This window comes from Protomyctophum parallelum (assembly GCF_964188405.1).
Source record: "Protomyctophum parallelum genome assembly, chromosome: 21".
Lineage (NCBI taxonomy): Eukaryota > Metazoa > Chordata > Actinopteri > Myctophiformes > Myctophidae > Protomyctophum > Protomyctophum parallelum.
In genome coordinates this window covers 5182273-5197428 of record NC_139713.1, presented here as the reverse complement: position 1 = coordinate 5197428, position 15156 = coordinate 5182273, and the positions used below count along the sequence as shown (strand labels likewise).

At 43.9% G+C, this 15156-nt stretch overlaps 2 protein-coding genes and 1 long non-coding RNA gene across 4 annotated transcripts in view; 2 read left to right on the top strand and 1 right to left on the bottom strand.

Annotated features, from left to right (window-relative positions):
• Positions 1-5313, top strand: part of mfhas1 (multifunctional ROCO family signaling regulator 1) — a 50326-nt gene extending 45013 nt beyond the window's left edge. The window contains exon 2 of the mRNA XM_083793822.1: positions 5106-5313. Within this exon, the coding sequence (XP_083649948.1) occupies positions 5106-5239 (134 nt within the window). The 3' untranslated portion in view covers positions 5240-5313. The remainder of the gene's footprint in view (positions 1-5105) is intronic.
• LOC310879282 (histone-lysine N-methyltransferase Smyd1-like) overlaps positions 1-15156 on the top strand; it is a 294932-nt gene that overhangs the window by 162709 nt on the left and 117067 nt on the right. The window lies entirely within an intron of this gene.
• Positions 1-15156, bottom strand: part of LOC310879296 — a 229250-nt gene that overhangs the window by 145212 nt on the left and 68882 nt on the right. The window lies entirely within an intron of this gene.

Genomic DNA, 15156 nt, shown 5'->3' with positions numbered 1-15156 from the left:
ACCTACAAGCTCGTAGCGCGCCACTCGGTGGCGCGCTATGAGCTTGTAGATCTGCTATTTTTGAAAAAAAATCGAAGAACGACTGACATAGAAACATTAGCTTTTTCAGAAAACTGTCAGGATGTATAGAAGACATTTTTATAGAATCTGATCTCAGGTCAGAATGGGTTAAGAGTGATGAGAGTAAACTACTAGGAGAACAGATAAGCTACACACATACCTGCCGGTATACCTAGCCTCTGTCTAAACAGTCGACAAGGAAGTGCACACATAATATTAACAGATAATAAGTAACCCATAAGGATAATAAGTAATTTATAGAATAAGGAGCAGGCACATTCTACAATGGCCCTTTAATAGGAGCGTCAGGTCTAGACTAAGTTAGTCTAGACTAAGTTAGTCTAGACCTCTGCTTTTTCAACGACTACACCGGTGTTCGTCTGTAAAGCACAGGGTCGGTTAGCGATGGAAGTTAGAGGTCCATGCCCCACCCCGGCAGTGTTGTTTTCGTCGACTAAGACTAAGACGAAAAATGTTCTGGAAAACGAATGGAAACTAAATGAAAATTAAGCTACGATGACTAAAACTAAGACTAAATATACTGACAATTTCGTCGACAAATAAAAACTAGACTAAAATGTTATGAAGGGACTAGTGGACAAGAGATCCAGTATAAGTCATTTTACACTTTGGTTGCATGCTGAAAATAGCCGATCTGCGACGCGTTGTGAGCTTGTAGATCGGCTATTTTCAGCAAGTGTAAAAACACTCATTACGACGGCATCAAGGCCCGCCAAAATACATTTTAGTCGACTAAATCAACTGTAGATTTAGTCGACTAAAATCTGATGACATTTAGTCGACTAAAACTAGACTAACACTAAGACATTCCAGGTGACTAAAATATGACAAAAACTAAATTAAGTTTCAGTCCAAAGACTATGACTAAACTAAAATAGAAATTTGCTGCCAAAAACAACACTGCTACCCGGCTATGCGATACCCGTTGTACCCGTGTCAGGGTTCCACCCATCTGTCCGTGTCCCTTTCATGTCCATATATGGAGATTTCTGTATGTGTCTCTCTGTGTCCCTTTATTCCTATATAATATGGAGTTCTGTGTCAGGCATGCCCAAATATGGAGGGTTGTGATGTCAGAACGGGCCAGCTCCATATATGGAGCCTGGGGGGGGGAAGGAATGTCCAGAACCCGGGCAGAGAGGGGCCTTTTGTGGCGGTTCTGGACAACCGTGGGTCCGACAGACTCGACATGCACCGGGCACTGTACTCCCTGCGGGGGTGTGGAACGCAGTCGGGTGTCGAATTTCAAGTCGGTGGGGCGAACGGTTCTCGAGTTACAAGAATTAAAGACGTGCACACACACACACACGCGCACACACACACACACACACACACACACACACAGAGACTTGGTGCATTTATAGATATTAATATATATGAAGGACTTTCATAACGTGAAGTTCTGTGATTTATTTTCCCTGTGTGTTTTGTTTCTACCATAACCAGAACCATCCCTGAAGGTAGAACATGGTTCTATAACCAGAACCATCCCTGAAGGTAGAACATGGTTCTATCATAACCAGAACCTTCCCTGAAGGTAGAACATGGTTCTACCATAACCAGAACCTTCCCTGAAGGTAGAACATGGTTCTATCATAACCAGAACCTTCCCTGAAGGTAGAACATGGTTCTATAACCAGAACCTTCCCTGAAGGTAGAACATGGTTCTATAACCAGAACCTTCCCTGAAGGTAGAACATGGTTCTATCATAACCAGAACCTTCCCTGAAGGTAGAACATGGTTCTATAACCAGAACCTTCCCTGAAGGTAGAACATGGTTCTATCATAACCAGAACCAACCCTGAAGGTAGAACATGGTTCTATCATAACCAGAACCTTTTCTGAAGGTAGAACATGGTTCTATCATAACCAGAACCATCCCTGAAGGTAGAACATGGTTCTATAACCAGAACCATCCCTGAAGGTAGAACATGGTTCTATAACCAGAACCTTCCCTGAAGGTAGAACATGGTTCTATAACCAGAACCTTCCCTGAAGGTATAACATGGTTCTATAACCAGAACCATCCCTGAAGGTAGAACATGGTTCTATCATAACCAGAACCATCCCTGAAGGTAGAACATGGTTCTATCATAACCAGAACCATCCCTGAAGGTAGAACATGGTTCTATCATAACCAGAACCATCCCTGAAGGTAGAACATGGTTCTATCATAACCAGAACCTTCCCTGAAGGTAGAACATGGTTCTATCATAACCAGAACCTTCCCTGAAGGTAGAACATGGTTCTATCATAACCAGAAGCATCCCTTAAGGGTACATCATGTGTCAAATTGAAAAACAATTAGAAGGTGTTAGTTCTGGTTCAAACATGACAACTCCCTTCCCTTAGGGAAGTGCTTTCAATCAACTGTTTATTCTGGTTTATTTGGCTGCACCGTTGAGCCACAGTGTAACACCGCCACCCAGTGGCCAAACGGAGAACAGCTGTCTGAGAAAGCCAAACCGTCTGTAACAACAACATAGTTATCTGGATGTTTGTTCATTACAGGTACTACTGAGGGCAATAGATAAGGAACAACTTTAAATATTGACACACACACACTATAGTCCATATCTTAGAGGCACAGCTCCTAAAATAGGACTCCGCTGAGTCTTTTGACCCATTCAGGGCGGGAACCCCTTTTGGTGTTTAAAGCATTATGTTATACTTTAGCTGTTAAAAAATAGCAGATCTACAAGCTTGTAGCGCGGCACCGAGTGCTGCGCTACGAGCTTGTAGATCTGCTATTTTTGAAAAATCGTCAAAAGTGTGCCTCAATTCTTTGAATATATATTCTTTCAGAGCAAATGTTTTTTTTACTCAAATATTTGCTTCTAGGGGGGGTCCCTGGAACTACATATTTTCAGGTGGGGGTCAGAGGCCAAATACATATAATTCTAGGGGTCCTTGACATGAAGTAGTTTGAGAACCAACTGACATAGATTAGAAACATAGGGTTTTTTGGAAAACTGTCATGATTTAGAAGACATTTGTAGAATCGAACTTAGGTTTAAATGGGTTAAGGGTTTGCTTTGCTGCCTTTAATGTCGTTTATTTTTCCTACTCTTTGACTGCATGTTGTTTAATTATTATTATTGACTGTTCTGTTTTGCTGTTTATTTCGACCTGTAAAGCGTGAGTTGTTTTTAACCGTGCTCTATAAAAACAATGATATTTATTTGATATCTAGAGTCTAGATATATAATTTAGATTCTAGACCACACAGACATTATCATTTGCTTTTTTAAATAACTGTAGGGCCAATATGCCTTTCTTTCTCATATCATGTATTTAACTCACGACCATGATCACATGGTTTGGAGCACAGATTCATAAAAGTATACAATCGAAAGTATACAATACATTACAGATTACACGATATACATAGACATATCGGAAGGCTTTCCCTATGTATACAGTGGAAGAACATTTTTCAGAAAAGCACCCAATTTTTTGTTTTTCAGATTTTAGTAATGCAATTAGTTTAAACATAGAAGGGTAGGTAAAAAAATATAAATAAAAACATATGACCAGAGATATACGGTTTAACAACGTGCTCACACTTTGGGTCTTTACTCACTTGTAGTTGTTTGTCGATGGTGATAGATGATGACTGCAACAGGTTGATATTATGGCAGGAGTTTGTGTAGCCCTCCAAGCAGAACCCAAATGCTACTGAAGTTTCTGACATTTGTTCGACCCAGTGCATTGGGTCCTGTTCCACGTCGTCCATGCCACCTGATTAAAACATTTACTGGCTCATGTTTACATGTTAAAACGCCTCCCCGCGCTCTTTGACGATATTCTTCAGTATGAGGCTTTCTGAATATGTAAAGTATAAGTACACATACATACCTTTGCGAATATCTCCTGTGGCGCGGAAGCCGTTAAGTATTTTTAATATATGTTTGCCCGATTTGGAAGCTTGGATTCTTCTTTTCCTTCCTTGTTTATTGACACTTCATTGTACCGCCTATCTGGCTAGCTAGTGGCGCTATAGCTATGACACAGCAGATCAGAGGCAGGGACGTAGCCTCACAAGCCAACCGCACACCGGGAGGCGGTACAATAAACGGTAAACAAACAAGAAGAAATAAAGCGACCAAATCGGTCAAACAAAGATTAAAAATACTTAACGGCTTCCGCGCCACAGGAGATATTCGCAGCTGGATGTATAGCTACTTAAAGTTACCGAATTCAGAATAACTCAAGGAAAATAATGGCGTCACATGCCGCGGGTCCTATTTTAGAGAGAATCTCCATATCCGCATATAGGAATTTCCATACGAAAGTACAGTAGCGAGCAGGGACCCAACGTAAAACTCAACAAAATATCAAAAAAGTTTTACGTAGGGTCCCGAAAGGGGCTAGAGTTTGTGTTGTGTGTGAGTGTAATGGTTTAAAAATAAACAGGGCAAACAAAACAAGAACATGGTCTCCAGACATAAACTAAATAAAGGTCTCAAAAAACAGACGAGCGCAGGGTTCCATAAACAAATAATAAAGTACTTTTCTTTCTTTCTTTCTTTCTTTCCTTTCTTTAAACTGCGCTGTTTGTGCGATGCGTGCGAGCTGTTGAAATCTGTGTCTCTACTGGTTATCTTTCCACCCACAGCTGTGGGCCTGTGGCTTAATTAACCCATTCTGAACGGGAACCCATTTTGGTGTCAGCATCATGTCATGCTTTAGCTATTGAAAAATAGCAGATCTACAAGCTCATAGCGCGCCACCGAGTGGCGCGCTACGAGCTTGTAGGTCTGCTATTTTTTGAAAAATCGAAGAACGACTGACATTTCTTTTAGAATCTGATCTCAGGTCAGAATGGGTTAATCAGACCAGTGTGTGTGTCCAGTGGAAAACCTCGTATGAATCTGATCTCAGGTCAGAATGGATTAAAGCGAACCATGGTGCCATTTTCCAAGGCAAACCAGTGGGGGGCGCCATTTAGTCACAGATATGTGAAATCAAGTAAAGATGGCTCCTACAATAACTAATCACTCTGTGTTTAATCTCCCGTCAGGTGAGCTGCTCAACCAGACTCGTCCCGAGGGACTGACGGAGATCATCTGTCCAAAGATGTCCTGTGCGGAGCGCGTCAGTGTGGCCCTGGTCTACCCCCCCACGCCCACCGTGGCCAGCCCCTGCTTCAAGTAGAGACCCCCCCAGCCTGGGGGTCTACTGTCTACCCCCCCACGCCCACCGTGGCCAGCCCCTGCTTCAAGTAGAGACCCCCCCCCAGCCTGGCCCGCGGTCCTGGGGTCACCCCATGGTCCCCCCCCCCTCCTCCTGGGGTCACCTGACTGACCTCTGCCCCCCCCCCCCCCCCCCGCACGCTGACTGACACACCTTTTATGAACACGCTGCTGCTTTCTGACTCCTCCTATCCTTTACACACACACACACACACACACACACACACACACACACACACACACACGCACGCGCACACACACAGTCACATACACACACACACACACACAGACACATACACACACACACACACACACACACACACATATACACACACACACACACACACACAGAGCGCTGCAGGCTTTATACACTGGATCACAACCTCGACCCGTTGGATCAACTTGAGACAGGTACGTGTGCTGTTAGTATACCGTGTTTTTAAACCCATTCTGACCTGAGATCAGATTCTAAAAAAATGTCTTCTACACCCTGACAGTTTTCCATTCTGACCTGAGATCAGATTCTTAAAAATGTTCTTCTACATCCTGACAGTTTTCTGAAAAAGCTATGTTTCTATGTCAGTCACTCTTCGATTTTTCAAAAAATAGCAGACCTACAAGCTCATAGCGCGCCACTCGGTGGCGCGCTATGAGCTTGTAGATCTGCTATTTTTCAATAGCTAAAGCACAACGTAATGCTAACACCAAAATGGGTTCCCGCGCAAAATGGGTTAAATGAATGAAGTGCTATTTTCTAGAATAATATAGTCAATAGAGTGCCATGATCGTCCACGAATATAACATTTCCCCTTATTTTTTTTATTATTTTCTTTCACATTGTTACATAAAGATCATTAGACTAAGTCAAAGCAATTTAATGGGATTTCTATCTCTGGGTGGGACCCAATTTATATCGTAAAATCAATGCTTCCTGTCAGCCTACTGTCTGTCCCTTCAAAAAACCAATAAAAAATAAAACTCTGAGAGTTACAGACCCATAAGGGGTCCATTTGGTTCCTAACTATCATTTAGCTGGGGAACTCCTGGGGGTCCCCGGACCCCACTTTTGACAACCACTGGTACTGGTTTACTTCGTACGCTGTTATCATGATATCAGTGTATCTAGATCAGTGTTGTTTTTGGCAGCAAATTTCGATTTTAGTTTAGTCATAGTCTTTGGACTTGGACTGAAACTTCATTTAGTTTTAGTCACATTTTAGTCACCTGTAAATGTCTTAGTGTTAGTCTAGTTTTAGTCGACTAAATGTCATAAGATTTGAGTCGACTAAATCTACAGGTGATTTAGTCGACTAAAATGTGTTTTGGCGGGTCTTGATGCCGTCGTAATGAGTGTTTTTACACTTGCTAAAAAGTTCTATTTTCAGCATGCAACCAAGTGTAAAATGACTTATACTGGATCTCTAGTCCACTAGTCCCTTCTTAACATTTTAGTCTAGTTTTTATTTGACGACGACATTGTCAGTATATTTAGTCTTAGTCATCGTAGCTTAGGTTTAATTTAGTTTCCATTCGTTTTTTGTCAGTGGAAAAAGGTAGTCGACGAGCATTTTTCGTCTTAGTTTTCGTCGACGAAAACGACACTGATCTAGATGTCCCTCTCTCTCTGCGTTGCAGGATGTGTGTGGGCTGTTCCTGGGCTGTTCCTGGGCTGTTCCTGTTCTCTCTGCGTTGCAGGATGTGTGTGGGCTGTTCCTAGGCTGTTCCTGGGCTGTTCCTGGGCCGTTCCTCCTGACAGAACCACCAGGACCTTGGATGATGAACAGGCTGCTCTTCATCCATACATACATATAGTTGTAAATCTGTGTCTTTTTTCAATCAGTCCAACTCATTTTGGGAAACGAAGCTTCTCAAGAGTTATGCCTTGACTGTCCACTAGAGGGCAGTGGTTCTCAAACCTTTTCCATGTCAAAGGACCCCCACGTTGGCAATAAGTATCCCACGGACCCCCCATTTGAAGACATATGCCAGGGACCCCCATTTGAAGACATATGCCAGGGACCCCCATTTGAAGAGATATGCCAGGGACCCCCATTTGAAGACATAATGCCAGGGACCCCCATTTGAAGAGATATGCCAGGGACCCCCATTTGAAGACATATGACAGGGACCCCCACTTGAAGACATATGCCAGGGACCCCCATTTGAAGACATATGCCAGGGACCCCCATTTGAAGACATATGCCAGGTACCCCCATTTGAAGACATAATGCCAGGGACCCCCATTTGAAGACATATGACAGGGACCCCCATTTGAAGAGATATGCCAGGGACCCCCATTTGAAGAGATATGCCAGGGACCCCCATTTGAAGACATATGACAGGGACCCCCATTTGAAGACATATGACAGGGACCCCCATTTGAAGACATATGCCAGGGACCCCCATTTGAAGACAAAATGCCAGGGACCCCCATTTGAAGACATGCCAGGGACCCCCATTTGAAGACATATGCCAGGGACCCCCATTTGAAGACATGCCAGGGACCCCCATTTGAAGACATATGACAGGGACCCCCATAAGAGAAGAGTTGTATGGCTCTAGCAGTGATTCTCAACTCGTTTAATTTCAAGGACCCCCAGTTTGACATGCATATTAGCATTTAATGGCATTTTCTATCCCTGGGACCCCCAATTTATGAACTCTTGAGAGTGTCTACTCTTAGAGTTACAGACCCATAATAGGTCTGTAACTCTAATAATTTGGTTCCAAACTATAATTTAGCTGAGGACCCCCTGGAACATTTGTGCCAGGGACCCCCTATAAGATTATATTTTGTATCTGTAAAAAAAAAAAAAAGAATAGCAGATCTACAAGCTCACAACGATTGAGCTTGTAGTCCGGCTGCTTTCAAATAGCCAATGTGTATTAGGCTTAAAGTAGTTAAACATAGTTTATGCCTTATAAAAGTGGGGACCCCCCCTGGAGCCCTCCCAAGGACCCCTAGGGGTCCCCCAGAACGAACCCACTTTGAGAACCACTGGCCTGAATAGAGTACATCTCAGTATAATCATGTAGTCGTCATGAAGTGTTTGCAGGAACAAACACTTTAACATGTTGCTCTTTGTCAAGAACAGTAGAGCAGTTATTTGCTAACTTTGACGTTAGTTATCAAACGCCATACACACTGGCACAGATTCTGGGACTACATACACCCTCCTGAATAACCCATTCTGACCTGAGATCAGATTCTAAAAATGTCTTCTACATCCTGACAGTTTTCTGATCTGACCTGAGATCAGATTCTAAAAACGTCTTCTACATCCTGACAGTTTTCCATTCTGACCTGAGATCAGATTCAAAAAACGTCTTTCTACATCCTGACAGTTTTCTGAAAAAGCTATGTTTCTATGTCAGTCGCTCTTCGATTTTTCAAAAATAGCAGACCTACAAGCTCGTAGCGCGCCACTCGGTGGCGCGCTATGAGCTTGTAGATCTGCTATTTTTCAATAGCTAAAGCATAACATAAAAATGGGTTAAATACTGTATACTCTATAAACTGTAAGTGTTTTAATGCAACACAACATTTGCCTATGCTGCGGTTTTAACAATAATTCACTACATTTATCACGAAACCAAAAATGTGAAAGAACACTGACTTGACTGTAATGGCTGTACTTTATATTGCGTGTCCCTTAACTGCAAGAGCTCGACAAAAAGAGAGAGAGAGAGAGAGGGGTCGACAAAATAATTCACAAATGCTGCCCCTGCCGGGCCAGCATTCACATTAGTAATACTCGTAACCCGAGTACACTTGGGCTTTCTCAAGGGACGGAGCGCCATGGCGTGGACTCTACGGGGGGCTTTGGGAGATAAGAGAATGTCCTGTGACAGAAGAAGAGTCACGTTGTCGGAACGTAGAGAGAATAATAAAAGGCCGACGGTGTGCCTGACGTAGAAACACAACACAACACAACCAAAGCCGTGCGAGCGGGCTGGGGGGGGGGGGGGGATGGGGTTCTCTTTGACAGTGGCGTGCACAGATAGACACTAGGGGGTGCTAGAGCAAAACAGTGTACAGATTGTGGACCATGGTGACATTGATCAATTCTTGATTAAAAAAAAGCTTCTAATATATTATTTATGCCCCAAAATCTATAAATCTCACATTATTAAGGCAACCGGCCTGGTTCCACGTGCTGCACAAGGTGCCCTTTTTTTTCACCTGAGCACACCTGCCCCTCTAAATGTCTGTGCACGCCACTGTCCTGCCCCTCTAAATGTCTGTGCACGCCACTGTCCTGCCCCTCTAAATGTCTGTGCACGCCACTGTCCTGCCCCTCTAAATGTCTGTGCACGCCACTGTCCTGCCCCTCTAAATGTCTGTGCACGCCACTGTCCTGCCCCTCTAAATGTCTGTGCACTGCACGCCACTGTCCTGCCCCTCTAAATGTCTGTGCACGCCACTGTCCTGCCCCTCTAAATGTCTGTGCACGCCACTGTCCTGCCCCTCTAAATGTCTGTGCACGCCACTGTCCTGCCCCTCTAAATGTCTGTGCACGCCACTGTCCTGCCCCTCTAAATGTCTGTGCACGCCACTGTCCTGCCCCTCTAAATGTCTGTGCACGCCACTGTCCTGCCCCTCTAAATGTCTGTGCACGCCACTGTCCTGCCCCTCTAAATGTCTGTGCACGCCACTGTCCTGCCCCTCTAAATGTCTGTGCACTGCACGCCACTGTCCTGCCCCTCTAAATGTCTGTGCACGCCACTGTCCTGCCCCTCTAAATGTCTGTGCACGCCACTGCTCTTTGAAACATTGCGTAAAGTCATGACAGTCACCGACACCAACATTTGGTGTCCAAAATGCCGGAAGTGCTCAATGTTAAACCCCCCCGACTGTCGCCTATGCAGCGCTGCTTCTCAAACTTTGTCATTTCCCCCGGACCCCCCCCCCATTAGCCTGGAACCCCCTCATGGACCCCCAGAGGGTTCCCATGTAGACCCTGCGTTGATTGAGGTCATGTAAATATTTCTTGTCCATATCAACATTAAGCCATTCTGACCTGAGATCAGATTTAAAAAAAAAAATCTTCTACATCCTGACAGTTTTCATTCTGACCTGAGATCAGATTCTAAAAATGTCTTCTATGTCAGTCGCTCTTCGATTTTTCAAAAATAGCAGACCTACAAGCTCGTAGCTTTTCAATAGCTAAAGCATAACATAATGCTTACACCAAAAGGGGTTCCCGTTCAGAATGGGTTTTAAGCTTCTACACACGAGAGACATGGCGTTTAGTATGTGAACATAGACACACACGCATCCATTATTCTTATGATATATACAGTACTTAATCACTTTTAGCAACCACTCCGATAAACAAACCCATCCATTGTACATACATTTAAGATTGTCCAGGACTTTGGCATGCACTGGCCTACAAGCATAAGGCATATAGGAAGGGTTAGAGTCGGAAATTATACACACTTTGTCTCAGATCAGATGGACCGACTAGACTAAAAAAATATAAAAAATAAACATCAGTTGTACATAAATCCATCTATCTTTCTTGGTCTTGTACCAAACCATGTTAATTAAAGGGCCATCCCACACCAAGCAATATATACAGATATCTATCACTCCACTTGAAATTAGAACACTTTTTTTAAACGACTATCTTCATAGTCATAGTGTGGAATGGATGACCCAAATACTGAGTAATATGTCATTTCAGCCTTCTTAACCCATTCTGACCTGAGATCAGATTCATACGAGGTTTCCACTGGACACACGCTGGTCTGATGAACGCATTCTGACCCGAGATCAGATTCTAAAAATGTCAGTCGTTCTTCGATTTTTCAAAAAAATAGCAGACCTACAAGCTCGTATCGCGCCACTCGGTGGCGCGATACGAGCTTGTAGATCTGCTATTTTTCAATAGATAAAGCATGACATGATGCTGACACCAAAACGGGTGCCCGTTCAGAATGGGTTAAGAGCTACACTTACAGTATCAGTTGATCGTCAATATGCTAGAAGGAAAAATAAAGAGAAAATACAACCTTAAAACACCCAAAAGAGAGAGCATCGTTTATCTGGGTGTAAAAAGAAAACAACAAAAACTATGCTTTCGAAAAACTCATTTTGACCTTAATTCCTGTATTAATAACTGAGCTAGAGGGCTATACGGTCACATTGCAGATCACATCATAGGACAGTTGGTCTGCAGTCAGACTGTATTACCCATTTAGATCGATTCTACAAATGTCTTCTAAATCCTGACAGTTTTCAGAAAAAAACCCATGTTTCTATGTCAGTCGTTCTCAAACTATGTCATGTCAAGGACCGCCAAAAACACATCATGTAATTGGCCGCCGCCGACCCCCGTCTGGAAATATGTTGTTCCAGGGACCCCCCCCCCCCCCCCCAGAAGCAACGATTTCAGTTAAAAACGCTCACTTTGAAAGAATACTGTATATTCAAAGATTTGTGCCACATTTTCACGATTTTTCAAAAATAGCAGACCTACAGGCTCGAGCTTGTAGATCTGCTATTTCTCAATAGATAAAGCATAACATAATGCTTAAAACACCAACGGTTCCCATTCAGAATGGGTTAAAAACATGTATAATATAATGGGACAGATCTTCAGTGGACACAGAGAGGACTTCATCACACTATCTGTGCTGTCGTTTTATAGCAGTGGTTCACGGACCCCCCGTTAGAAAAGATAAGCCAAGGACCCCCCAGTTTTACGACCCTATAGCAGTGATTCTCAACCATTTTAATTTCAAGGACCCCCTACGGACCCCCATTTAATGGCATTTCTACCTCTGGGACTCCCAATTTATATTGTAAAATCAATGTTAATTTAACTCTGAGAGTGTACAAAATGTGTGTACACTCTCAGAGTTAAAGGAGAATTCCATGCTAGAATGCTTTCTTATCTTTCTTACCTTTCTTTGTAGTTGTTACGTCCCCACCAAAGAGGTCCAGGTGTTTTTTTGTGCAAAAACTCCTTATTGGCTATTTTCCCTACCATAAGCCCTAAATGAATTGCATTGCATTGAATGGGGCTATGGGGTGTTATGCTAATTTGCTTATTTCCATCGAAATAAGTAGTAAAGTGTGCCGCTTGGGATATTATTTACATTATGAAGAGAGGATATATACAAAGAAATTATCATTTTGAGCGATGGAAATAAGCGAATTAGCACAACACCCCATAGCCCCATTCAATTCCCATTCAATTCAATGCAATTCATGTAGGGCTTATGGTAGGGGAAATAGCCAATAAGGAGCTTTTGCACAAAATAACACCTGGACCTCTTTGGTGGGGACGTAACAACTACAAATAAATGTAAGAAAGCCTTTTAGTATGGAATTCTCCTTTAACAGACCCATAAATGTCCATTGGGTTCCAAACTATCATTTAGCTGCCGGGGACCCCCCCTTGGAACTCCCTCAAGGACCACTGGGGGTCCCCCGGGCCGGACCCCCACTTTGGGAACCACTGGGTTTAGACGGTGCAATTTATTCGATGGATCCTTTTTGACTGGTGTTGAAAAGAAAATGCTGCGAAAAGAAAAACATGGCAAAAAAAAACCTCTAATATTTACAGAAACTTGATTGTTATTGTTTTTTTCATTTGTATATATAATATATTTATTTTTGTATGTTGACACGGGATGTCATTACTACGTATACAGCTACGATATGATGTACAGTACAGCCGCAAAGTCGTGCATGACTCACTTATTGGCGAGTGAGAATCGTGCACAGGTTTTATAATGACGTACAGTAGCTGGTGAGCAACACGATGTAACACTAGATACGAAATGAATCAATAAATAAAAGTTTTTTTTATTAATTACTGCATTGTTGTCTGTGTTTTTTTTCATACTTAATATATATATATATTAAATGGCCACTTTGCCTATTTAAAACCCGGGTCATTTTTAAGATGTCGACGTGAAAATCTTACAAAACTTTGTAATGCAAATCCTCCGCGCCATCAGTGCCCATAGCCGAGGCGGGGTTGGCAAAAGGGCCTTTCTGTGTGGAGTTTGCATGTTCTCCCCGTGTCCCCTATAGGGTAGGTACCCTCACATGTTCTCCCCGTGTCCCCTAGGGTAGGTACCCTCACATGTTCTCCCCGTGTCCCCTAGGGTAGGTACCCTCACATGTTCTCCCCGTGTCCCCTAGGGTAGGTACCCTCACATGTTCTCCCCGTGCCCCCTAGGGTAGGTACCCTCACATGTTCTCACCGTGTCCCCTAGAGTAGGTACCCTCACATGTTCTCCCCGTGTCCCCTAGGGTAGGTACCCTCACATGTTCTCCCCGTGTCCCCTAGGGTAGGTACCCTCACATGTTCTCCCCGTGTCCCCTAGGGTAGGTACCCTCACATGTTCTCACCGTGTCCCCTAGGGTGGGTACCCTCACATGTTCTCATCGTGTCCCCTAGGGTAGGTACCCTCACATGTTCTCACCGTGTCCCCTAGAGTAGGTACCCTCACATGTTCTCCCCGTGTCCCCTAGGGTAGGTACCCTCACATGTTCTCACCGTGTCCCCTAGGGTGGGTACCCTCACATGTTCTCATCGTGTCCCCTAGGGTAGGTACCCTCACATGTTCTCCCCGTGTCCCCTAGGGTAGGTACCCTCACATGTTCTCCCCGTGTCCCCTAGGGTAGGTACCCTCACATGTTCTCCCCGTGTCCCCTAGGGTAGGTACCCTCACATGTTCTCCCCGTGTCCCCTAGGGTAGGTACCCTCACAAAAAACATGGCAGTAATCCTGGTCTCTAAACTGCCTCCCCCTGGCCAGCCGGGACGCCTGATGGAGGGGAAAGGAACTGGTCGGAATAACGTGTCCCTTCTTATACGCGCTACGTCCAACCGGGTGCCGCTTTTTATAGACGGGGCTCTGTGACTGTGTGACACAGACGCAATAAAGAGAGACTTCATCATGGATGGAGAGCAGCCGTTCCACAGCAGAAAGAAAGGGGGTGTACATACGCAGCAGTGTCAAAGTGAGCCCACAAGTTAAGTATTGTAACACTGAAGAGCCTCCTCCCTGAAGCCCACTGAGGACACTGACAACCAGCCAAGGACTGAATAAAGCAGTCCTTCATTCCCAGCCTCTAAACAACAGGCCTGCCCTGCATGGCCTGCACCAAGTCACAAACTGCGTTCTACAACTGACCTGTGGGAGGCAGCGATGTACCATTTTGACATTCATCCAGTCAGGTTGCTGCCAGAAATCACAAGTAGTAGTGGTGAGGCTGAGCTCAGAAATCTCCTTTGATGGTAGCTTTGTTTTCTCCTGTTATGGCATGTGGTCAGTTATGATAAATATGTAACCACTTAAACCCTATATTCTTAGTCAAACGGACTGTACAGTTTGGGCTGTTTCTTCTTTTGTCTACAACACATCTAAACAGTAATAACACGCTTAAGATTTGGACATACAGGTCTAAATGCAGCATTATTTATGATAGGAAGACATAACACAGGGAGGTGTGATCATTGTGGGGAGGAGGAAACAGTTGAGCATGTAATGGTGAAGTGTAGGGCATATGAAGGAGAAAGAGGACAGTTAAGGGAGAACCTATAGCAGAAATAAAGGAAAGGTACCGTACGACTTAGTGAACATTTTGAGGAAAGTGTCAGGAGACAGGTGCTATAGGCACATTTTGCCCATTCTGACCTGAGATCAGATTCATACGAGGTTTCCACTGGACACACACTGGACTGATGAACCCATTCTGACCTGAGATCAGATTAAAAAAATGTCAGTCGTTTCAAAAATAGCAGATCTACAAGCTCGTATCGCGCCACTCGGTGGTAAAGCACGACATGATGCTAATACCAAAATGGGTTCCCGTTCAGAATGGGTTAAGAGAAAACCGTTATATAAATGCACC